Source organism: Pleurodeles waltl, chromosome 4_1 (genome assembly GCF_031143425.1).
Source record: "Pleurodeles waltl isolate 20211129_DDA chromosome 4_1, aPleWal1.hap1.20221129, whole genome shotgun sequence".
In the NCBI taxonomy this organism is placed as follows: domain Eukaryota; kingdom Metazoa; phylum Chordata; class Amphibia; order Caudata; family Salamandridae; genus Pleurodeles; species Pleurodeles waltl.
Window position 1 is genome coordinate 541,401,257 of NC_090442.1, and position 27,213 is coordinate 541,428,469.

Here is a 27,213-nt window from a genome sequence, read left to right on the forward strand (position 1 = left end):
TAATCTTCTGCCTCCTTAAAATGCTGATGCCTGCATTTACTTGGACTTGCAAAAGACCGTGGGCTAGATACTTCACCAGCAGGGAACATTTCTTATTCCTCAGTCTAGCTTCAGAGGAGATCTATTCTTTGACAACAAACGTAACAAAGTCTACAAAGGCCTTGGAACTTACTTTGCCTCCTGGGAAATTAAAGTTTAATAATTTGATGGAAATCTTGGCAATCCTCCACAGCTCCTTTGAAGCTCTTGCTTTCATTCACTGTGGGCCTACTGGACCCTACAATATCTGCTTGGGTAAACCCCTACTTGTGCTCAGTGGTCCACAGGAAGATCGCCAGACACCTTACACCTGCTGCGGGTGACGCATAATGTTTTGTCCTCTCATCTGTCATCAAAGAGTCTGTTTTTTCAAGCAAAATCCAGAAACCTGTCCCATGGCTCCTGCAGGTAGGAATTCCACAAAGCTAGATTGCTTTGGTCACAAAGTTTTGCCTCTGGCAGTGTGGCTTTCTGCATTGCCAATGGCACCTACATCTTTGGCTAATATGCCATGTATTGTGAAAACTGGTAAAACATACAGTTATCAGCCTGACTGAACATAGTAACAAGCCATCTCTTACTTGGTGAGAGATGGCCTAGATTAATCAAAACAGAAAACAGATCCTGAAGTGTAGCATCGATACCGTTGCTTGGTCCATGGGTAGGACTGTCATGCTGCATTGACATTTGTGGAAGTGTTCCACTGGCTTTCCAGGACATATCCAAAATGCATCTTTTGATGGTCTGAGTCTTACTGAGAACAAGGCAAGTTCCCACTTGAAATGTTTCAAGAGCAATAATGCTATATGTATGCCCCAGCCATAGCCTCCTATGCTGCAAATCCACCAACAATACCAGAAGGTTCCTCAAGATTACCCATTGAGCCCTTCATAGGCTCACTCTCCTATCATCAATGATGCCTCCTCACTGGGCAGGGCACTTATCAGAGCAACATGACGGCACTGCCTTTGGTCCATACCAGACAGCACCTGCACGTAAATATGGCCAAGCTATCGGTGGTTTATCTTACTGTGAAGGTTTTTCTCCCTTCCATCCTAGGGAGCAACACCCATATTCTCTGAGACAACACCACTAGCATCTGTTATATCAACAGATGTTGGGCAGGTATCCACCTGTGGAAGTAGATGCAGCATTGACAAATATTCCTGATAATGGCTTACCAAGCAGGCTGCCTGAACATGAGGGCGGATACTCTTTCACTGTGTGTAGAGGAGCTGTAGCCCAAAGTGACAGAGGAGATCTTCTCTAGATGGGGGTTTCCATTTGTGGATCTCATTGTGGTCCCGGTTTTGTGCCATACATTTCCCTCTGAAAGGTGGATACTTTCAGGGCTTGCCTTCTGCATACCTGTAGAATCCTGCTTTTGCCAAAATCCCCACCCAGGTGTGAGAGGATCTCACACAACTGATTCTGACTACCCCAAACTAGGTGAGCAGGAACTGGTATACCAATCTGTTGGCACTCCACATACAGCTGCCCCTTTCTCTTGTACAGAGCTGACCTGCTTTTGATGCACCGCTATCTGCTGACACTGCATGCAGGGAGATTAAGCAGTGACAATTAGGGGCATATTTATACTCAGCCTGCGCCGGATTTGCGTCATTTTTTTTACGCAAATTCGGCGCAAACCTAACACCATATTTATACTTTGACGTTAACGTCAAAATTGATCAGTGTGCGCCATTTTCTGGATGTGTGAAACCGCCTTGAGGTAAATGACATGCAAGGTAGGCGTTCCCCTCCAAAAAATGACTTAAACACCCATGCGCGATATTTATCCAACCGGGCAAAAATGGAGCACGGCTGGGAGGTGGGGCCGGAAAATGACGTAAACCCCAATTTGCATCAAAAATTAACACCTGGGTCAGGGCAGGCGTTAAGGGACCTGTGGGCTCTTTTCCAAAGTGGGAGAACATGGAAGCAGTCCACAGGTGCCCTCCCCTGCACCCAGGGACACCCCCTGCCACCCTAGCCCACCCCTGGAGGACATCCATGGATGGGGGGACCCACCCATGGTGAGTGCAGGTAAGTATAATTTTTTACTTTTTTAGAGTGGCATAGGGGGGCCTAACTTGGGCCACTCCAAATGCCACTGTGCCCAATGGCCATGCCCAGGGGACAGATGTCCCCTGGCCATGGCCATTGGGCAGGGGGGCATGACTCCTGTCTTTGCTAAGACAAGAGTCATTTCCATGGGGGTTGTGCGTCAAAAAATGGTGCAGGTCAGGTTGGGGCCAATATTTTTTACTCTAACCTGAATTGCACCATTCTTTGACGCACAACCCCCATTCTTCCCTACGCCTCCGCTGCCCGGTTTGAGTCATTTATTTTGACGCAAGCCAGGGCGCACCGCCGGCTAACGTCATTCCATAAATAAGGCGCCTGGCTGGCGTGTTGGAATGGCGTTAGCCGGTGGTAAACTTTTGACGCAAATCTGCCCTGGTGCTGATTTGGGTCAAAAAGTATAAATATGGGCCTAAGAGTGCTTTTGTCTTTCTGATGAAGTCGTAGATATCCTCTTGTTAGCTAGGTCCTTCAAACTAAATCATGTCTCTACAACTTTGGACAAAGTTTATTCAGTGGTCTAATTCAGAAGGCCACAACCCCTTTACATCTCGTCTTTCCAATGTCTTATGATGTGTGTTTTTCCTTGTTCAGCAAGGGCTAGCAGTGGCTAAAATTAAGGGCTTTCTGGCAGACCTGTCTGCTTTCATATGTTTTCCTGATCATGCTTCCTTGTTTAGATCACCACTCGCTTTATGTATTCCCTTTGACTCTGTATATTGTTCCTTAGTGGAATTTGAACTTTGTTTTGACAGCATCTCTGTTTAGGGAGATGCACAGTTGCAAGGTTCAAATTCAGTCTCTAGAGACAATTCTGATCTTTACGATTGCTCCTGCCCACAGGGCCAGAGAACTTCAGGCCTTATTGGTTTAGCCACACTTTGTCAATCCTTGTTTTCGACCTGGTAAAATGAGCCTATTCTTTGTACCCAATGTGGTTTCTGCATGCCATATGGCATAGACTGTTACTCTTGTATGTTTCTTCCTTTTCCCACATCCCACCAAGAAGGAGGACAGCATAATACGCTGGACCCAAATCATGAAATTTCTTATTACATTGACAGCAGTTCTCAGGACAAAGTGGACAATCTGTTTTTGGGTTTCACAAGAGCTGAAAAGACCAAGGCAGTGACCAAGCACACCATTTCACTCTGGGACATCATCTGCATCAAAATCTGCTTTGGCCTGGCCAAGAATGACCCTCTGAAGAGCTGTTCCATTTCACTAGAGCCTTCTCTCTTCAGAAGCACCCTAGTTGCCAATTTCTGGTGGACATTTATTTGGTCACACTTGCATACTTTTGTCAATCTGTGTGGCATGATGTAATTGGTTAATGTACAGTAATGTATTCTACCTCACAAACAAGTAGTGCTTTCGGACACATACATAAGGTGAGGAATCCTTAAAAAGATGCATTCATCAGCAGAAAGTTACATACCTTCCATGACAAAACTTCTAGTGGATATATAACTTTTCAGCCAATTCCTGAGCCCCTACCCTCAATCCCTATGAGTTAGTGACATGATTTATAAGAACTTAAGGAATGCAAACATGTCATGTTCTGTATTTGTCGCTTCTCTGGCTCTCTTAGTTCTTCTTTGATGTGGTGCAAGTAAATTATCAGGAACTGACATCAGCGCTCTGCTTGGTTCCTGATATACCTTGCTGACATCACCCCTGGAAGTGGAGTCATGGCTGAAGTTAGTGGCACTGTAGAGCCACTGCTGGGGAAAAGTATTCCGGTCCAACCTGAAGCCTGAAAGAAGTATTTATAAGGCGAGGCATTTGTGGTAAGATTATGTTGCCACCAGAAATATTGCTACAGAAGGTAAGTAACTATTTCTTCAGTTTTTACTTATTTTTGCTTTAGGTATAAGTTTGCGTTCCATGTATGTTTACATGCATATTTAGGAATATTTCATGATATCTAGACCTTGCTGTTCAGGAACTGCAATGGTGACTTGGAGGAGACATGATTGGATTTGGCTGACAGTCTAGTTAGTGAATTAATCACAAGAGGGCATAACTCCAGATTCTGTTGGGTGGATCGATTACAACATAGGAGTTGCACTGCCCCAACTAAGTAGTTTATTTACTAGATAGTGCACTCATTTAAAAATAAAAGTTAATATATATTGAAATTATCTTAATGTCACAGTCCTACAGGTACATAGTAATTCCTCTGATAGTGCAGTAAAAGGAATCACTACAATTGCTACGTGCTACAAAACTGTGTTTGACGTGTGCTCGCTAGAATTGACTTCTTGTTCACATGCCTCTGTACTCCAGAAATTTCATGAATGGATCAATCATTGTTGTCTCATATGTGTGTATGAGTTAGAGTAAGAGTTATGATGAAATATAACTGGAAGTACGAATGGAAAATCTATTGAGAGGAAGCACTGTTTGCTTCAATTTGTTCCTTGTGTTTCATTGTGGTTTTTGATAGGCTGTGAAGAGATTCATGAAGCAGGAATGCAAGTGCCATGGAGTGAGTGGATCGTGCTCCATGAGGACCTGCTGGCAAGCTATGGCAGACTTCCGAAAAACAGGGGACTACCTATGGAAGAAATACAATGGAGCCATTCAAGTGGTGATGAATCAAGATGGTACTGGCTTTACCGTGGCAAACAGGAGATTCAAGAAGCCAACCACGAACGATTTGGTGTATTTTGAGAGCTCGCCTGACTATTGTGTTAAGGATAGGAATGCAGGTATGCCCTAAAATTTAGTTTACTAAAAATGTACAAAGTTAATGTTTGTGAGAATAAAGACACATACATAGCTCCTAGTTATACATTAAATTCTGTGTGTGTTTCTATACAAGAGTAAGCCATTGATCAGCGTTTGGACAGCTGCTCAAAAATGTTTAGATTTAAATCCAAGTTCTTCTGTTTGAGCTAGTAGTCAATACTACAATTATCTTGTTTGTCTAGCCTCAATTCAAAGATGATGGAATGTTAACTTTAATGCACTTTGCTGTGTTTTAAAGAATAATGTAGAGAATTATCATGCATAATAATTGCCAGTCAGTCAAAGGAGAACCCTTGAAGACATTTACCAGTTCTATGCTATGGCATCTTAAAAAATAATGTTAATCATCTTTGTAACTAACAGACAGTAGTCCATAGAAGCCTTCAGTTCATCAAATCTTGAGGAATCTCAGAAGCAGTAATCCACTTGTGAAATACTCTGCGTGCAAAAGGCTTCCAAATAGAAATTTTGAAAGATTTGCTTCCCATGTAAGCCCTCATCTGTTATCCCAACTTAATGAAGCCACCCAACATGGTAGGCTACCCGAAGAGTTATGTGAGGCAACAATAGTTATGCTGAACCAGAGAGGCCTCTAGAGCTCTTGGCGAACCAGTTGACAAAAGTCATTACACTGTGACCAAAATGGCTTTATGAGTGGGTGTTGCATCAGACATAACCTTAAACGCTTACACCCAAACATGGATAGTGCATTGAAGTTTATTCTTGTGTAACCTCTGTTGGCATGTAGTCTGTTCACCTTACAGCCCTCTTGTCTGATCTTTTTCTGAAAGGTTCCTCCTCTCCTCACATGACCTTAAAACTCTAATGTTGGACCTGCCTGACCATTCCGCCATTTACTCCATTCTCCAAGCTCACTATCCATCTCTCATCTCAGAAAGTGATCCTTATCTTCATATTCTGCCCAATTCTCTGTCGTCCTCCTGATCACAGGAATCACTGCCTGGTAGTGCCCTCAACCTCCTTGCGCTCTTCATCACCCACTTTTCACTGTGAGTTGTTTGCCATCTATATGTAGACAGATATACGTTTGTGTCAAATTATTCATAATACGCAATTATTGGCTGCAAACTATTGGTATATTCCTGGAAAGTACATGAAGCGTTGTTCCACTTTCATACAATCCTCAATGAGAAAGTTGTTAAAACAGGTGTGTGAAGGTATGTCGCAAAATCTGGAAAGGTAATAATGTAGGCTGGGCAAATTGTGTTTTAGGGAACTTTTCAAACCACATCTTCCAGAAGGACATGGACTAAGTAAAGCTTTTTCCAGTCCTACAACAGGAGGCAAACTTGTAAGGAGCTACTTTCACCTAAAGGCTAATGAAGGTGTGTTGAGGAGCCTCTAAGCCGCCTGTTGACATTGCCTTAGCAGTGACATATAGTTCAAGAGACGTATGCCTCTGAAGATCTCATCTGAAAGCTACACCTCAGCCATGCTAAGCGTTCTTGGCTGATGATAAACATCCAGGAGGTCTCTAAAAGGATTTTAAGGCTGTGCACAATATGCCAAGCATAAGAGGTCACCGGAAGAAACAATTGCTGCAGTAGGAACAATCTGTCCTGTATTTCTACAAACAAGCAGGAGTACGATGAACACGAAGACACAACAAATGTGTCAAGTATAAGCAGCTAAAAAAACAACAGATTTGTTTTCATTAGTCATGGTTCTTGCAGTATGAAACAATACTAGGCAGCGTGACGTGGCTTCTCTGGGCACAGAATGTATTACTAACATGGCTGTACGTTCCGGGTAATATTTCCACAACGGGACTCATGTTTAGTTCTATAACAAGAAACAGGTTGGCTGTGTTTTTAACAAGACAAGTAGGTATCCTGTCAACCGCTGGGTGGTTTCAGGACCATTTGCTTTCAAAGGTCAACGTGGGTATCTGATAAAGCAGAACCAATCGCTGAGTGTGCCTGCTAAAGGGGAGCATTTCAAATAGGACACTCTGGGCCCGCAAAGCGCGGCTCTGCCGATGCCAACTTAATATGGCGTGTCGTAAAAAATGACTCCTGGTTCAGCGCTCTCATTTCCTACGCATATCTTGGGGTAATGTCGATAGACTGACATCCAGTAAATAGTGAATGTTTTACCACTCTTACTCAGAAAATCATCCATATACTTTCAGCGTACAGTAACTAGTTTTTACCATAGCTCAACATTTCAGCAAATGATAGCGGGTTGAGTTACTTTTATTATTTTTCATGTTGTTTTCTCAGTTGTGCTTGTAGTTAGGGACGAATTCACACATTCAGAAATAGATTCCATTTGGTCAGCAGGACAGCGTGCGTATCGTCCCATATACTTTACAATTACCAGTGGAATCGTATTATGCAAAATGTATCCTTAGTGCAAAGGGCAGTCGGAATTCTTTGACCTGCTGAGGGAAAAAGCCCCCAAGTGCAATCGGTAAGCCTGCCACTTGTTGCAATAACCACACGTTTAAGAGTTGACTGCCCTCAACTGCCTGGGGACCCACGCCCAATGGAGGAATCCCGTTTACCCACGTGAATGCTTCCATTACCTAAGTGTGGTATGGAGCTAATGTATCAAAAGGCTTTTCCATTCTGTGTATATAGGAAAATGTGTTTAGTGCATGACGGCCTATATGCAAAAGCAAACTGGCCCACGTGAGACATGCAAAATGACTGCAAAGCCCAAAGTGCCAAGCAATTAACATGCCCTTCTAGGAGCTCAATGTAAGGGGACAGGGAGGATCCACTGGCACGATTTTTGCTCCTCTCCCTAAAGGAAGGAGACCCTCACTCCTTTCAGAGAGGCACCTGGGGTGCACATGGACGCAACCTGTCAGAACAACCACAGCAGTGCTAAACTCTTGCACCAACACAGAGCCGCTGTGAAATGTTGCACTTAAGTGACCAGCGTGATTCTTGCAATCCTGTCATGTCTTCTGCCAAACGCCTCCAAGGACGTCCACCAGGAGACCACACAAGTAGCTCAGGAGCTGACGTTCCATGCTGCACTTATAGCCGCTGCTGGATGACCGCAGCCAGTTCCTGAGCCAGTGCTGCATAAAACATTGCTCTGCTGCCAGAATACCACACAATCAGCTCAGATGCTATCACTTCATGCTGCTCCCCTGCCCACCCTACACAGCAGCATCTTTGAGGTTCCAGTGCCTGACCTACCTTCAAAGACGAGTCCAGCAAGTGTACCGACTTGCACCCAAGCACCAAGGTGACTGCGTGAGGGCTGGAGGCAGCAGCATCATTAAAGGGATCCTCTTGGCTGTATGTTTTCTGCCAACTACCTCGGTGCCCTTCCATGTGCCCACTCCCCCTTCGGTAGGCCCCATAAACCTGGATCCAGTGCAGCCTTCCCAGCATCATTGCTTCACCCGCACATTTCTGGGCTTACTCCTTCTCCCCTGCAGACTCAGACTACCCAACACATCATCCCAGAGCCCTCTCTCTCCTGCAGTCCACATGCTAACCTGACAGCCCCTGCCTGGTCAGTGTCGCAAGATGGCCATTGAGGACACTTGACCATGTCACTGGTGCTGCTTCACCAAGAGCCTGCTCGAGCAACACCGCGCTAGCCCCAGATGCTGCTCACCACCCACTGGTGCATTTCTATCTGGGAGCGCTGTGGAGAGGATTATACTTACATCCCTGGCACGAGCAGAGCAGTGCTGCTTGGATATCTTAGCTGAGTTCCTATTCTGGCTCAGGTAGATTAAGTAAACCCTTCTGCCAAACAAACTCTTTCTACTGAACTGCCAAAAATACATATTCCTTACATGATTCCAACCTCCACGTCATCCGTCCTTCCACACATCACACTCCCAACACCAACACCTCACTCAGACTCCAGTTGCTTAGTTCATCTGCTCTTTCACCTTCCCTCATGGTCCCGACCCTTCTTGCACACCTACTTGTGTGTCTTTTACCATTCTCTCCTATTTCCAGCTGTCCCCACTCCCTAATGGTAAAGCAAATAGGTATGGCTTATAAATGCAAATGTAAATGTAAAGTATGCCCTCAATGTCATATTAAAAAAAAAACAGAAGACCTGTCAAGCAAGTCTTGACACTCCAGCAGGATCTGACACAGTGATTTGAACAAGAGGCTCACGGAGGCTGGTCTAGCTGGAGGTACAAAAAAAGGATACAGGCTTGGGTGTTAGTTACATATGCTTGTGAGAGGGTAGGTCTCTTTGGAGTTAATCAAGTCCTTAGGCCCAGCTCACAAACCACCCTGTCAGGGGCACAACAACAAAAACCCACACTGCAGTCTTTTGTCCCTACCATGGGAGCACCTCATTCATGCCGATTGGCATGCTAAATACTGGCTGGCAGAAGAGTGAGAGCAAAATGCAGACTTCGGACATATTTCCAAAATATTTATTGTAAATCCAATTTCAGGAGTAAATTGGGCTTTTAATATCCATTTTAAAAAAAGTCCACAACTACTTAAATTTGTAGTTCTTTGCTAGGCAGGGATAACATTTATTAAACGTAATACTGTATCCCATTGCGTTCCTATGGAACAGCCAACCCTCCCACAGTCAAAATAGTTTGGAGGTGCCAATCACTGTAAGGACATGTACAAGTACTATGGATCCTGCCCTAATGGGGAGTAAATCTTACATAGGGGTGCCTTATAAATATTTTAAAGGAGGGTTTTAGGCATGTCAAAAGGTGTTATTTTGACAGGTCACATTTACAGTTAGAACGTGCTCCACCAGGCTACTGGTGGCAGGCCTGCAGTCATGCTTGCACTGTAACTGCAGTAAGTAGCACAATGAGTGCTGCTGACATTTAACAGGCCCTGTGTACAATTTGGGCACCATATACTAGGGACTTGAAATAAAGTTAAATATGCCAATTAGGGGTATGTCAATTTCATTATGTTGAAAGGGGGAGCACAGTCACTTTACCTCTGGTTATCAGGGGTAAAGTACACAGTATTTGAAAATCAGCTAAAAGAATCGGGAATAAAATCTGGGGATACACCACACAAAGAATAGTAATTTTCAACAAAAGGTCAGACTACAACAAATGTTAGTAGTTAGAGCTTTGCATCAAAATCTATTGGTGGTTGCATGTGAGCGCTCATGTACCATCCTTGGGACACCCCCTTGATGCAAAGTTGGTTACAGCAACACATAGCAGTACTTTGCATTACTTGAGGGCTACTTTCCAAGGCAAAACACGTTTTGCACTGGAAAGTAAATCCCAAATCCACACTTTGCAAAGGGTTGCGTCACTCTTTGTTACACTGCTCCAGCGCAAAGTTGATAAATCTGGCTCAAACAGTAAAAGCTGGACAAGGAAAGGGGAGAAGGATGAAATGCATGAATTGCTTGCAGGTAATCCTCATCAGTGCTATTCTCTGTTTTTAATCCCAGCCCATACAGCCCTCTCTCATATCCGGAGTGCTTTACCACTCCATGCCTCCTGAATGTGCTGTGATAAACAGAAGAGAGGGTTGGAGGTGAGATTCCCTTTGCATGATTCTACTGGTGGGAGGAGGAGGTCCCATGGGAAGAAAGAATGGCACAGAGTAACAATGTTGGCAACAGAGTGCCTGAGCATGAGAGGGGCACTCCTGAAACAGCAGGGACAAGGAAGGGAGAATCAGAATAGCATCGATTGTACCTGGGTAATCTTAGCACTTCTTCTATAGTACAGTATCTCTTTAGCTGGCCACTGAATTGTGGTCCAGAGGAAACTCCGTCCTGACCACACCACTGGGTACTAACCTTCGCTGCTAGCCCGTATTGTGCTGCATACCCCAGTGTGAGACCGTAGACTTAATCTACACACAAACTGATGTCATGAGCACATAGGAATCTGCTCAGCCTACAATTTAGCACCATTATTAAGCAACCATGAATTATGCAGTGTTTAAAGGAGTGTACAGTTATCTGAATTACCCTGTTAGCATTGTTGTTTTTTCACTGGATGAAACACGGCTGCCTATGCTATATTAACTTCATTTTTATTTCATGTTATTATTGCATTTTTCAGTCATTAGCTGACACAGAAAGAGCCTTAACCACCAGCAAAATAAAGCCTAATGTAATCATTAAATTCAGCATCTTCATGTTAAACGCAGAGATTCAAGATTGCCCTCTTGTGCTCGACTATTACCACATCAGCTTGTGCATTCCCCTGTTGTGGCTGCACATCTGGAAATGAGCAGACACTTCAGCCAGACAAGCCTACTGTATATCTGAGGCAAGGAATGCCAGCGCCCTCCCCCGGGAATTGCACCGTCATCAACTAATTGCGGATCCCTGAACAATTTACATTGCAAAGAACCTGAAATTGTGTGGGGTCAAGGTGAAGGGGGCTCTCCCTTCTATCTCCGCGAATCAGGCGGTGCCCCCTTCACCTACTCACATTGGCGAGACAAATTGAGATGAACATTTGTTCTGGTTCCTCTCTGTCAAAAGGGCGATACCTGACAGGCAGCTGCGTGACTGGGGCATGGATTGAACTACCCAGAACCAAGCGTGTTTCACACAAATCACGTGCAACAAACAGAACAACTTGAAATACAATCTCTATCGCGGCCGTTAAAGATTAGTGTCTAGACATGCTGCATTACACGAGTCAGGCCTTGACAAAAAATATTGACTGCGTCCCGTTAGCACAAAAGGGAAGGGAAAAAAGCGTCAGGAAGTAAACCAAACTTTAATAACCAAACTTTAATACACTAAAATTATTTTCCACCCCGATTTCATACTTATTGAGGTTGTAGTCAAAATGTATAAAATGTGTATGTCTTGTATTTCTAATGATGGTTCATTTAACTTTAGACCTGCCTGGTACGTAAAGTAAATCGATTATTTAAATGGAAATCCCCCTATACATTAAATAGTGTTGGTTGCTTGCAAGTAAACCAGTCTTGCTCTCGCTATGTTATGCTTATTTCCACTTGGCGACTTTTCCTGTGCTATAAAACGCCACAATCTTGCACTGAGGTTTTTAGTATCCATATTGTAAGGAAGATGTGTACTCATTTAAGTGAATTTTATTCATTCTGCTATATAAGCCTGCGTAAATCATATGTAAGTAGCACACATGACAAGAAGCGAACGCATGCCCCTCCGCTCCCTTTAATACGCAACCATGGGTTTATAAACAGGGCTTTAAAGAAGGTTCCGGATAGCAAGGGGGCCTTGTCCCACTTCTGTTTCTATGCGAAACGAAGATTGGATGAAGGCTCCTATCGCGAGGACTAGAGGTTTGTTTCCACAGGAAGATGAGTCCTGACATAAGAAGCCATCCGTTTTTACTTCTACTCCCCTGTGCTTCCCACCACAATGCTCCTATTCCTTCCGTTGTGAGAGCAATGTACATGTTTTTGAAGTGAAGAGTATGGTGAGTAGTAGTCCTACTAGGGGAGACCACAAACCTGGAAAGGGATTTACCAGTGAGACAGAAGGGATACCATGGAAAACACTTTCTGAAGGCAACAAAGATAACAAAATTCAAGTCCTGAGCTCAAGAAAATGTGGTGTGTTTACATCTCCGAGAATATAGGCCACAAGAGCATGAGACATCAAAGGACATCACAAAACTGTACTGCATTACAATTTGCAAAACAGGCATTTGTCAAATACAGTAAGCCTAGCTTTAATGTGCCACTTCATGTCAACAGAGACATGCAGAAATGCTGTTTGCATGCTTTAGCACATAGAAGCCATAGTTATTGTCTTGGTCAATACTTGTTCACCAAATCAACATTTGTCCCATCTGAAGGTTAAATTGTTCTTAACGGTCTGTATCAGACTCCTTTTAGCCCTGTCTTTTATAGCGTTATTGTCAGTTTAAAATCGTATAGTATAGTTAATGGCCCTGATTTCCTTGAATACTTACCATTCTTCTTTTCCATAGGGTTTTCCAACTGTTGCATGCTTTCTTTTGTGTTTACTTTTATCCAAAGAATGTATTGCAATGCGAGTTATTTCGGATCTATCCTCTGGGTGCTCATGGATTGTTCCTCACTTCTTCTGTTCATTACCTTTAATGTTAGACATTAATGCCTGTGATGTTGGAGGCCTGGAGTACAAAGAACTCCCAGGTTATGAAATGCTTGTTCACATAGAAACTTCAGTCGAAAGTCTCTAATTGGTCAGCCCTCACTACGAATGAGAAGTAGCTTATGGACAGATAAGAGCTGAAATTGTCAAGTTGATGATAGTAGAAACCTCTAAACTTTCTACAGGCTATCTTCTTAATCATAATAGTACTTGCATTGGAGCAAGGGGTTATTTGCAAAAATATATTATGGAAAACGTAAACGATAAAAAGATAACTATTTATTAAATTAATATGTTAGTGTGGCATATAGTAGTTTAAAGTATTTGTGTTGATTTGTACATAGAGGAAAGTAAATTGTTGACGTTCATGAGGGATCTGAAATGTGTGTGAATGCATCTCGTTACTTTTATGTAGGTTTATTCTCCTGCAGTCTTCTGCTTTTGTCCAAAGGTGTAATGTAACATTAACATATTTTGAATTTTCAGTTCAGTTTATTTACTTGTATAAGTGGTATTTGTCAATCCCTACTAGACCAACAGACTCGGCGTTTTGCAAGAGGCGGGTCTAAAACTCAAAAACAAATCGACGGAAAGTGATTTTATTGATAGAGGCAGTGCTTTTGGCTTCTGTGTTGTGAAAACGGCCTATTGAAGCTTCAGCATTATAACAGAAATGTGCCCCATGAACAGCAATGCGAGATGTGAGAACTTGTGAAGCATCAGTGCAGACCTCCTCACACACAAATAACAGGTTCAGTGTCTGTATCTGGCATGCAAGTCTCCATTACGCATACAGAGCCAGTGCAGTGTGGGCTTGCATACACTCACAGAGCATGTACAGCTCAAAGGCCACTGTTCCAGCTTTCCTGACGCATGCAGTATGACAGCAGTACTTGAAGCTTTCTTCACACACAACATCTGTATGAGCATGGGCAGTAGCAGGGTAAGCTTTTCCCACACTTTTCGGGTAGAGAAAGGTCTCCTGCATGGCTCTGGAGGTTGTGCTACCCCTACCTGGAACTCACCATGACACGATCTGTGGATTTCCTAGCCCCCGCCTCAGCTCAGACAACAATCATGCATGTGCACAGCAGGATTTCTTGTGCACAGATTTAACTAGAAGTGAGACACTGTGATCTGGAGGAGCATACGGAGGCACTCTTCCTATTGAGCGTAACTACCATCTGCTCACTGGGCTGCAGTGGATAGACTGTAGTAGCAACAAGAGTGTAGTGGTAATACCAGGCTTCTTACTTATCTCTGTAAGGCAGAGCCACTTACTGGCCTTCCCCACCTTTTTAAATTTGACTGTCGGTCTGCTGCAACAGGGTTGTTTGCACATCCATGTGGGATATAGCAGTTGCCTATGTATACTTTTTTAGGTGTGTATGTATGTGGAGTGTATGTAACACATGACTATAGTCACACCGGGATCCATTTTTAGTATCCTATATGATAGTGGCACCTAAGATAGTCAGTGGAGAGAGCCCCCACATCCATGTGGATTGCAGGATTCCTCCAGAAATATCAGTGATCCTTTGTAGTGGCTTAGACTTTTGAATGTGGAAGAGAGGATACAGATGGCCTTTTGAAGCTTCTGGAGTTTCTCCTGGGCCATTTTTCATTGGAAAGTCTACTCCCACAGGTTAACAGGTAGTTAAATGGGGCAGCCTCCCTCTCTTTTGTACCCTTGTTTTTGCATCTCTCAAGTCAGGAGCCTCCCAGTTCCCTCCCACCTTCCTGCTAACAGTACAACAAAGTCCATGGATGGCCCTACCCGAGTGGAATAAGAAAAAAGGGCAGGGACTGTGCACAACCTGTGCTATAGCTGACAGTTGGGATACACAACTACTGTCTGGACCTTTGATGTAGAGATCAAACTGAAACTTCCAGACAGACTTCTATACAAGAATCCGGGGTCTCCATACCAGTGGCAACTAAAAAGCTCTCTGTCTGCTGGGGTTGTGACAACTACGTCTCCTCCTTTTGATCATTTCTGGAGCAGATGCCTAGGGATTTTTACCAGGACTTGCCAATGTGGTCTGCTTGGGCCCAACTTTAAAAGAGAGAGCTGATTACCTTCCAGGGGGCATGGTGAAATATTGGAGGTGCCCTTTCTCAGAAGGAGGGAGGCTATGAAGGAGCCAAGGTGGGACAAATCTTAGCTATCCTCTGCAAGACTGGGAAATGACATGCAGCACTCTTTGAGACTAAGCCCACCACGTGGACTGAATTGCATGCTCCAGGAATTGGAGCATGATGCAAACCCAACTCTGTAAAGGTACCATAGAGGGTTGTATCACTAGAGTTGCCTATGGTGTCACCCCATACCCTGTAAGCGTTTAATGATGGAAATACAGAGTAATAATGGTTGCCCTCTTACATATGTATGTACAGTATGGTGTGGTAGTAACAAAGTAGTCGTTCTTTTTCAAGGACTCATCACTGACTGGACATTGACTTATCCACCTCTAGTGGATGGTTAATTCAGCTCTGAGTCACTAACCTCTTATTTGTTCCCTGATTAAACCTTAGACTGCTCAAATGTGCTACTCAGTGGGTCAAGGCCTAAAGGGGTGTACTTGATGCTCAGTTTTAGGCTAATAATAAGGTTAAAAGCCAGGACATGCATTCTAAAGGGTTCAGATTGTCACAATCTGTACCCAGCAACCCCTGATTTCTTGGTGCGCCTGAAATTTCCGCCACACACTGCAAAGGTTCAGCAGAGGTAGTATCATTGCAAGCTTTGTTGTGTTGTTTTAAATGTTTCACATAGAGCAGACATAAATGTATCAGTTTCAAGATGGTAAGAATAAGGCAAGCATCATAACACACGATCAATAACTCTTGGAACAAAGACAAATTTTGAAGAATTTGTGAAAAGCTTAAAGCGAAGTGATAAAATAGAGATCAAATTAGGAGAGGTCCAAGCAGTGGGAGCCGGCATAAAGAAACTGCTGAAACCAAGTTGAGTATGCTGCCATTTAGATATAGACTGCAGACTTAAAGACTAAGGGCCAGATCTACAAGAAAGTGGCACATAGGTCCTGATGCACCACTTTTCTTGCACCACCCCTGCCCCACCTAACAACACCATGGTTGCACCGCATTTACAATACAGCGCACCATGGCACTCGTTTTCGCAATAGCATCATAATTTATGACGCTATTGTGGCGCTTTGCTGGATTAGCGCTATAAATTATGGCACTACTGCAGCAAAGCACTAGGGAGTCCTATGGGTAAATATGGGGCCATCATTTTAAAGCCTGCAGGTGTTAAAAATGACAGAATAAATGTTGCATTGAAAACTTTTAGATTTCAGTGTGCAATTTTTTGCAGCCTCTCTTTGTGCAAACTCCCCATTGCATACATTATACCTGCAGGTATAATGTGGTGCAAGGGTTTACAAAGTGGCGCAATGCTAACATTGTACCACTTTGTATATATGGTGAAGATGAATGGCCTCCTTAACGCCACATTAGCATAAAAAAATAACACTAGTGTGGCTTTAGGAGGTGCTAGGGCCTTGTAAATCTGGCCCTAAGAGTTCTTCCCAGTACGTAGGCCTGAATTCCTTTACAGAAAAAGCAGGGAAGATATCATGAAGGGCACAGTCATCAGTGCACAAGACTTTAAAGGTTATACAATCATTAATCCCAACCAGTGGAGAGAAGCCAAAAGAGGACAGGAATAAGGAAGTTAGGCAAACCTATGAAAATCACCTTGGTGTAGTCAAGTCTAGAAACTATGGTGGCAGCCACTGCCAAATACTTGCAGTCGGCATTATAACAATGGAAGAACGTCCCTCAGAGCACACAGATGGAGCATTCAACTGAAGAGATTTGATGGGAAGCGAGCAATGCAGAATTATCTGCCGAAGAATATTCTCCAACTTCTGCCAGCCTATAGATGTCTAGCCAGCAGCAGGTCGGGGCTCGTGCTACCATCACGTTCGTTTTGACTGAACTAAGCTGGAAGCATTAGTTTCCCATTCAGGTCGCTGTGGACAGTCCTGAAACATTGCAGCTGATAAAACCTCACCATGAAGCTTGATTATGAGCTGGGTGTCGACCACATGCACGTTGAAGCCTGTGCTAGTAGAAAGGCTGAAGCTATTCAATCTGAAGTGGGGGTGGAGTAAATGCACAGCCGGGAAGCAAATAAAGACTCCAGCCAGCAAAGATCAGGGTCAATCAACCAGGACGCATGATTAGGATCCAACAGGATGGAGTAGTGATGGTCCAATTTGCTGCTAAGTAATCAAGCAAAATCTGGGCTCTGACACCATTGCACCCATCCTGAGGTTGGTGAGGGTAGCTAGGAGAACCGACTCTGCACTAAGACTTAGCCAGAAGGCTGCATGGGCTGCATCCAGGATAGATGCTGAATCGAAATGAGACCATAGATGTTTTGCCTCATAGGCTAACAAGATTTGAAAGTCTGCATTTATTAGAGAAATTGTCAGTAGTTCCCTGTGCACAAGTGTTTTTCAGCAAGCAGCTCGATCACTTAAGCAACCATAAATTGGCCAGAGATGCAGCTCGTGAAAGGGAGTGATCTCAAGATTTCTGACAGTATCCCACATAGTACCCATTTTGTCATGGAAGAAAGTGTTGAGTATGTCATAAAGCATCTGTGCCTGCAAATTAGAAGTTTACAGACTCACTGGATCACCTAAGCGTTTTGAAAGCCATCTTCAGAATCGTTTGGACTGAAGAAATTGTACCTTCGTAGTACTCTCTGGGAGTGCTTGGCAGGAATGTTTTTCATAGGGGGCATGAGATGATTTATTGGACTTTAATACGATCGTCAGAGTTTGGCCCTCATGCCTTTGGCCTAATGAATTTTAGTTTTGGCCTTGTTGAGAGAGGTGTTGAGCCATGCAGCAGATTTCAACCGGGTGCATATGCAAGAACCTTTAAAGAAGCTGGCCACAATCCTCAGATTATGGCAGAAAGTCATATACAGATCATTCATATAATTAGAATTAGACTGAACATAATCTAGAAAGCTAAGAACAGCAATATGAGTAGCAAAAGGTTCATTCTAGTCACGTTATGGGTCAACAAACTCCCTAAGGGTCTTGGGTACTTTGTCAGAGAAAGAAGTAAGAAAGTGGCCAGACCAAAGAATAGATCCATTCATCAGGTTGTCAATGAAAATGGCCTTAGCCCAATATTTGGCATTTAATATGAGTAAGGTGAGAAAGCCATCGTTTAAGATTCAAGGCTGTAGACTCTGCAAAGAAATGGGCTGGTTTATCTGAGTGAGCATCCTTCAAAAAAGTTAAATCTTCAATAATAACAGATACAGTGGAGGAGATGACCACTGCAGTCATAATATCAAAGAAGACAAAGTGGAATTCAGAATTTATACTATGCAAGTGATAGGTACAAAGTGCTGTCAGAGTGAAACTCGTGGGAAGCGAGATTTTAAAAAGAAGCAACAGGAATGTTAGGGGGAGGTTTAGGGATAATAGCATAAGACAATTTCATAAAGAATGCCACGTTGATTCCTCTCGTATCTATTTGGAAGATAGAAAAGCCAGAGGAACAGCTTCAGTGCTTTCAAAGCCGGTGTTGAAGAAAAGGCAGGTTTAAAATAACCACATGATATTATACACAGGGACATATTTAAGAGCCCCTAGCGCCATTCCAATGCCACATTGGTGTCATTTTTTTATGCTAAATGTGGCGTTAGAAAGCCAAAAACACTGCACCATGTTTAAAAAGTGGTGCAATGCATGCATTGCGCCACTTTGTAACTTTTGCGCTACATTATGCCTGCGCCAGGCATAATGTATGCAAAGGGGACGTTCCCTCATCAGGGGGGCCAAAAAATGGTGCAAGGAAATCTGAGAGATTTCCTTGTGCCATTTTTTTCAGCACTTTTAACTCCTGCTCAGAGCCTTACAATGGTCCTCTGGGTGCTTTGCAGGATTTTACAGGATTTCTGACTCCAATCCTACAAAGCGCCAGGCTAGCATAAAAAATTCAGACGCTAGTCCCCTAACTACCGCCATGGTGTGCAGTATTATAAATATGGTGAACGCATGCGTTAGGGGGGTGCTAAAGGGAGCAAGAAAAGTGGCCCAAAGTGTTGTAGATCTTGGTTACAGTTTTAACTAAGTACTGTCGGTGCACATATCTTAAAGTTGCTGCTTAAGGGCAGGCGAGCCGGGTAGAGAGCCACACAGCAAATATCAAAGGAGTGAAGAGCCTTATGTATGAAGTGAATTAATGCCTGAGACGGATGAGGAGATCATAACAGCTATCCAAGATGAAAATACCAGCCTCTTTAGCACCTGGTACCGGTTGGAGCCTTGGGTGCACCTTTGGTGCATTAATACTTTGAGTCTGAACTGTAATAATCTCAGCTGTTGTGTGGGCAGGATGAAACAGCGTGAGCAAGTTTTTTTCTAAATATGCTCCTTCATTTTACAAGTCCTGGAACTGCTAGCCACCTTCTGTGTGGATACACCACAAGCTACTAAATGCATTAGATGATGGTCTGGAACATGAATGGATGCTCATGGCAATGGCCAGGAGCTGACAGTAGCGAGGCTTCAATCTGCTCAGGTACCATCAAATATTTGTTGTCCAGTGGAGCTCCTAGGGTAGGAGGAGCGCTACACCCTACTCAAGCAAAAACCACAGCCCTTGTTAGGGTGAACCACAAAAACTCACTAAATTAACCTGTGTTTAACTCTGTGGTAGTTTGGCAAAAAACAGTCAGGCTTAAGCATCAAGGCAGTATGTAAAGTATTTATGCAGTACTCAATCAATAACAAAATGAAAACACCACAGAAGAAAAAAATCCTACACCAATCTAGAAAACTAAAATAAATGTTAATAAATAAAATGATACCAGAATTACACTAATCCAATCTATAGAACTGGACATAAGCAATTTCAAAGTCTGACATAAAAGTAGTGCCAAAATGTGCAAAGCACCCAACGGAGTCATCTGGTCATGCCGGACCAGGACAAAATCAAAAGTTCAAGTCGACTGTGATGAAGCGCTGGCTGGGTACAGGGCCGAGTTTGGCCCATTGGTTACTGTGCCTGGTTGTACTTGGACTGAGATGCAAGGTCCTGTGTCAAGCTAAGTCGTGTCTGATGAGACCACTGATCAGGAGCCGCAAGATGCTGCGATGTAAGATCATGTGACACACTGTTGAGTTGCATCGCACTGTGTCGGCTCTGAGGGACCCCACAGTTGGTCCAGGAGAACACTGGTAGCCCAACTTTGCAGTAAAAGCAATTGCAAAGCCAAGCCTCTCCCTGCAATATGTGTAAGTCAACCCTAAGGCAGGTCTACCAAGCTCTTAGACAGGGTGCAGCATATTTCACAGGTAGAACATGTATTTTATATGCACTGGCAGTAAAAGCACAAAACTGTTTTTTTTTTTACTGTGGAAAGACATTGTCGCCCATTTGGCAAGTACAGGGTTACACACTGACCCGTGGGTTGTGCTAACTCCTGAACAGTGTGACCAAAATTGATACTCCAAGTTATCAACCAACTCATTGCATTAAGCCTGACTTGATTTCCAAGTCAAAATTAAAGTAACTTGTTGCAGTGTGCAACTTTTACAAATTCACCACTTTGTTGCCTTTAGTCTCCTGTGCCCTTAACAGTTGCACATGGGGCCTTGTCTCTAAGGCAGCTTTCTGCTCTCCCGGGGAAGAGTACTAACAGCTCCTAGGGAAGGCTACAATAGATGCCTACATGGGGAAGAGGTATTGCCTCCATCCTACAGGAAGCCACACAGGTGTTGGCCCAAAAGGTGAGCTTGAAAGGAGAAGCCAACTTTGAAGGGCAAATGGGGAACATTTGGGAAAGGGGTTGCTCTATTGTCTAGGTAGACAGGCTGGCACTAAAAGTAGAGAAGGGGAAACAAGTTGCCAATCTGGCTTACCAGGGGTATGTAGCCCTCTTGGTAGCCACACATGTGCGTTCGGCTAGGAGCTCCAGACTCCAAGAAGAGTTTTTGCCATGTTGGAAGTGGGCATAGCCAGATGCCACACTTCGCCGGAATTGATCATCAAGAGAAAAGGCAACCTGGTAGCCCATTGGCTACCAACAGAATCCTGCCCTCAGGGCATTTTCTGAGCAAAAAGTGGGCACTTCTGCACCCCAAAGTTGGATCTCTACTGAACTGGAAAAAGAACAGAAGGAGTACTGCCCTGCTAACACCTCATTCCCAGCAAAGAGAGGCTGTACTGACACAGATTTCACCTGCTGCACGTGGTTGCTAGCAAAGGAGAAGGGATTGTGCCTGGTGTGTCCTGCTCACGAAGAAGTCGTTTCCCAAGCTGAGCCAAAGCAAGAGACTCCAAGGGTCAGTTGGCTGATCTTCTGTCTGCAGCACAGGGCCAACAGAGCTGAAGAAGTCTGCTAGGGCAAGTAGTAGGCCCGATTGTTGCTCCTCGTCAGACGTCAGGTAGTCCAGTGTCAACTGGAGTTCTGCCATTCCTGAGAGGACATTGTGGAATGTTCACCCTTGTGGTTGGGACCGCTTCATCAAGCCTGTGGACTGAGGAGTAGCTGCAGGAAGACCCTTGCATCTTAAGCATCCTGTATCCCTTTCATTTCCTGCTTTATTTGTGTAAAATGGTGTCTGGTTTCCTGAGTGTCCCAGTCATTTGTTCAATTGCTTTGGTGCTGTTTAAATGCTTCACACTTGTTCCTTTGTGTAAGCATTGCTGCTCAGAGCCACAGCTACCCAGGGCTGAGCTACAGGGTTTAACAAACAAAACCTACTGGTCCTAAAGGGGTTGATGAGTTCATTACACTGTGAGGTCACACAACTGCACCATATAATGTACTAAATGTAATCAGGTAACCAAATGTTATGCTATGGGAGAGGTAAGCATTACAGCAGTGAAAATTAATTTGAGTTTTTCACTACCAGGACAAGTAAAACTTAAATGTTCATGACCAACTTTTAAAATATCCTGCACCCTGCCCTATGGCCTGTTTAGGAGCTACCCTGGGGGTGATGTATGTGTATTAAAAAGGAAGGTTTAGGCCCTGGAAATGGGTTATTTTGCCAGATAAAAATGGCACTTTAGAACTGCACACAGGCTGCAGTGGCAGGTCTGAGACATGTTTAAAAAGGCTACTTAAGTGGGTGGCAGAATACATGTTATAAGACTGCTAGTAACATTCAATCAGCAGGCCCTGGATATAAGTAGGACCATCTTACTGGGGACGTATAAGTACATTAAATGTACCAATCAGGTGTAAACCAATTGTACTATGTTTTATGGAGCGTATACAAGCAATTTAAACTGCTTAGTAGTGGTAAAGTGCACATAGTCTCAAAACCAACAAAAATGAATTCAGCAAAACAGGAGGGTGAGGGCAAAAAGTTTAGCGGTGACCCTGCAGAGAGAACCAGGTCCAAAACCTATTCTACATGATGAAGTCCAAATACTTCAAGTGCAAGATTAGAGAAGCGGTCAACAGAACTAGAGCTCTCTTCAAAACTATAAAATTCTGCTCCAAGCCTATTAAGCAACTAAAGATTTCATGCTCAAAGACCAAAACAGAAAGTATTGCAAACGTCTTTGCAGAAAATATTCAAATGATACACAATTCACTAGAACAAATCCTCAACTAGCCCATCATACCAAAGAGATATTTTTCTAAATGGTCATCATTGCAACCTCTGGACTATGAGCACCTCTGGAAGATAATCATTACTACAAACCCAAACCATCAGCACACTCAGACAAAGCTTTACCAGCTTTCCTAATCAAGTCTTGCAAAGATGACATTTTCCCTCTACTCCTGAAAGGTGTGAATTCACCTCTGTTTAAATGCATCTTCCCAACAGCTCTTAAATATGGATGTCATACCTATACTTTAAAAAAAACAAATGTAGACTGTGCGAATTTCCAAAACTTCAGGACAGTGACCAAACTACCCTTCAGGAGCAAAAGCTGTGAAAATGCAGCGTATACACATCTCATTACACACATCATGATAAAAACCTCTTTAACAAAACAATCTTCATATCAAAGCTTAGTATGGAATCCACCACTCCACATATCAGGAATGACATCCTCAAAATCTTAGATGAAGGATACCTTTGTCTGCTAGGAATGTTTTAGCTCTGTCAGCCGTGGTCAACTCCATCAATCATACATTTTTGCTAAACAGTCTATCAGCTAGAATGACCATTGAAGGACCAGTCTTAAATGAGTGCCAGACATTCCTAAAACCCCAAACCCAATTTGTTAAGCTCAGCTCTTTCATGTCAACCGCATACACCTTAAACTGTGGAGTGCCCCAAGAATCATCACTCTTTAACATGTACATGGCGCCATTGGCAAAAATGGAAAAAGCTGAAAACATAGCAGTAGACCAATGTGCTAATGATACTCAACTATACCTTGGGTTTTTAGTCCTTTGAATATATTAAATCTAAAAAATAAAACGTTCTTCAATGTCTTTCTGCTGAAACTAAATCCTAACAAGACTGAAGTTATCTTTCTTCATTCCAGAGACACTCCTCCACTTTCTCAAAATTGGCTTAAAGCTGTATAACCCTCGATATTTCACCTGCTATTGCCCCAGTAGCAGATTTATGATAAACAAAAATCTAAATTTCTATGAACATGTCAATAAGCTGACAAGAATAGCTGTATGTATTCTACACCTCTTAAAGAAAATCAAGAACTCCATCCTGCCAGAAAATATCAGAACATCTGTTCAAGCCCTGATAGTCACAGGGGTGGCTTGTCCGTTAGGGCGGAGGGGCATCGCCCCCCGCCAGCAGCAGAAACTGCAAAACCTTCCACAAATAAAACAAAAATAAACCATGTTTATTATTGTTTCATTTCTTAACCCCTTCGCGTCCAGGCCTTTTACCCACATGTGCCAAGCTTTTATTGGCTATTTGGGGTAGTTCGCACTTAGGCCCTCATAACTTTTTGTCCACATAAGCTACCCATACCAAATTTGCATCCTTCTTTCCAATATCCTAGGGACTCTAGAGGTACCCAGAGTTTGTGGGTTGCCCTGGAGGAGGCCAAGAAATTAGCCAAAATACAGCTAAAATTTAGTTTAAAAAAAGGGAAAAAACGTCTGCAGAAAAAACATGTGTTTTTTTCCCTGAAAACGGCATCGACAAAGGATTTGTGGGGCTAAAATCACCATCTTCACAGCTTTCAGGAACAGGCACACTTGAATCAGAAAACCACATTTTTCAACAATTTTTTTTTGCATTTTACTAGGACATACCCAATTTTTTACTATTTTTTGTTCTTTCAGCCTCCTTCCAGTTAGTGAAGAAATGGGTATGAAACCAATGCTGGATCCCAGAAAGTTAAACATTTCTGAAAAGTAGATAAAATTATGAATTCAGCAAGAGGTCATTTGTGTAGATCCTTCAAGGTTTCTCTACAGAAAATAAAAGTTAAAATACAAAAAATATCAAAATTGAGGTGGAAAAAGACCAATTTCTGTCTACGTTTTCTTCTATAACTTTTTCCAGCTATTGCAGGTTTTTGAAAGCAATATACCGCTATGTCTGCTCGACTCTTCTGGTTGCAGAAATACATTAGGCTTGCAGGTTCATCAAGAACACTACGTACCCAGAGCCAATAAATGAGCTGCACCTTGCAGTGGATTTTCATTGTATACCGGGCATACAACAATTAATTTGGTAAAATGCAAAATAGTTATCGATTAAAGTTTTGTATTTCCAAAATGGGCACAACATAAGGTGTTGAGACGCAGTGGTTATTTGCACATCTCTGAATTTCGGTGCCCCATACTATCATGTGAATTACAGGGCATTTCTCAAATAGACTTCTTTGTTACACACTGTCTTACATTTGGAAGGAAAAATGTAGAGAAAGGCAAGGGGCAATCTCACTTGTTTTTCTCTTCTGTGTTTTCCCAAGTCTCTCGATACACATGGTACCTCACTTGTGTGGGTAGGCCTACTGCCTGCGACAGGAAACACAATATGGACACATCACATTTTTACTTTGAAATCTTGACGTGTTTTTTGGAAAGTGCCTGGCTGTGGATTTTGGACTCTAGCTCAGCCCACACCTAGAAAAACTTACCAAACCTGTGCATTTTTTAAAACTAGACAACTAGGGGAATCCAAGATGGGGTGACTTGTGGGGCTCCCATCAGGTTCTGTTACCCAGAATCCTTTGCAAACTACAAATTTGGCAAAAAAAGAAATGTCCACACATTTCGGTGAAAGAAAGTTCTGGAATCTGAGAGGAGCCACACATTTCCTTCCACTCAGCGTTTCCCCAAGTCTCCTGATAAAAATTGTACCTCAATTGGGTGGGCAGGTCTAGTGCCCGTGACAGGAAATGCCCCAAAATACACCATGGACTCATCACATTTTCCCAAAGAAAACTGACCTGTTGTTTGCAAAGTGCCTAGCTGTGGATTTTGGCCTCTAGGTCAGCCGGCACCTACGGAAACCCAGCAAACCTATACATTTTTTAAACCAAGACACCTAGGGGAATTCAGAATGGGGTGACTTTTGGGGCTCTTACTAGGTTATGTTACCCAGAGTCTTTTGCAGACCTCACAATTTGACAAATAAACCACTTTTCCGTCACATTTCGGTGATAGAAAGTTCTGGAATCTGAGAGGAGTCACAAATTCCCTTCCACCCAGCATTCCCCCAAGTCTACTATTAAAAATGGTACCCATGCCCATATTGGTTGGAAGCCACCACTCCACTATTTGTTGTTTAATTCCCTGGTATCTAGTAGGCTTTCTGTCCCCCTGGGGAGTGGATGGGGGTAATTGCCCGATCTGCTTGCTGGTGGGCAAAACAACTTTGTCACTATTTATTTGGAGTGGGTGTATGGCCATACTCCCACCATCTTATTTTGAAAAAATCTTCCCTGGTATCTAGTGGGCTTTCTGCTTCTCTTGGGGGCAGATGGGCCTTACAAAAATAGGCCAATCTATTATCTATGAGGGTATACAGGTTAGGTATAACCAGGATTATTAGATTTAAAATATTGGCAATAGTATCTTGTTTCATGTGTACTTTCTGATTTATTTAAATTGCTTTATAACATTCATTTTGATTTTTCTAATGTCATCATGTGAACTTTTCTTTTTCATAGTATTTCTTCTCTGTTTACTGCAAGGGGTATTTAAGTATGGCTTGTTAAGTGCCCAGGATTTTTCAATTTGCCCATGATGAAGACACTTTAGTGTTGAAATGCGTTGCCTTTGAGTCAGTTTGCTTCTTTGTGGATAATATATATTTTTTGCAAATAAAATTCTATTTTTGAGGAGTGGACATGTCGGGTGCGACTTCTTTTTGCTTTTTTGAATGAGTGGCAGAAATTTCTCTTATATTTTAAAACGGGTACCACTACCGTTTCATCGCACCAGCCTTGTGAGGTCGATGTAGCCGGTTCAGTGGTTTTCTTTTGGTTTTATATATATATATATATATCTCCATGGTGCCCCAGATCGGCCTAATTAAAATAGGGCGATCTGCCCACGGGCGACAGAAATGGCATAATGCTATACGATCAGGTTGCAGGAATGCTCAGAAAGACGTGAAAGGAAAGGAAAAGCCTTTCCTTTAATGTCTCTCTGACCTCCCTCACCCCCGATCGGAAGAGAAATATGAGCATTTCTCTTCCGATCGTGCTGGAAGCTGATCTTCCAGTGCGATGGAGGCGAGCTCTGATGAGACGTCACGGGGTGGGGTCGTGATGGAAGGAGAAGCGATTCCCCTTCCATTCCTGCCCAGGAGAGGAGGGTGGGAGGCCCATGGGGGGGACCGCTAGCGCTCCCTCCGTGGCCCGGGTCCAGGACGTAACGGTTTCGTCGTCGGCACCCGAGCAGTGCAGCTGAGTACGTCACCTTTACGTCCTTTGAACCCAAGGGGTTGAAGGGGTGGGGCCACGGGGGTGACGAGCAGTGAGGGAGAGTGCAAAGCCCTCCCCCTCAGAGCACATGTGTGTTTGGCTGGCCATCTCGGGCCGGCCAAACAGACATACACAGTAGGCTCTCTCCAGCCCAGCACGCAGTTGCCGGGTGGGGGAGAGCCTGCACAGGCTCCCAGTCTGCCTGGGGGTGCCCTGAGCTTTGAGCAGCACCAGGATTGCCCGCAGGGCAGGCTGGAAGCCTGTATCTGCAGCCCGGGGCGATGAGGGAAAGATGAGCGGCAGCAATGGATGAGGTAAGTTTTCATTTAATTTTTTTTTATTATTAAATGTCCCTCCCTGCACCCCCTTTCGTGCCATGCCCTGTCAGAGGGCAGCGAGCCGCAACTGGATTCTCAT

General features: G+C 43.5%; 1 protein-coding gene across 1 annotated transcript in view; it reads left to right on the forward strand.

Moving 5' to 3' along the window:
- WNT2 (Wnt family member 2) overlaps positions 1 to 27,213 on the forward strand; it is a 182,102-nt gene that overhangs the window by 115,598 nt on the left and 39,291 nt on the right. The window contains exon 3 of the mRNA XM_069230070.1: positions 4,574 to 4,838. Within this exon, the coding sequence (XP_069086171.1) occupies positions 4,574 to 4,838 (265 nt within the window). The remainder of the gene's footprint in view (positions 1 to 4,573; positions 4,839 to 27,213) is intronic.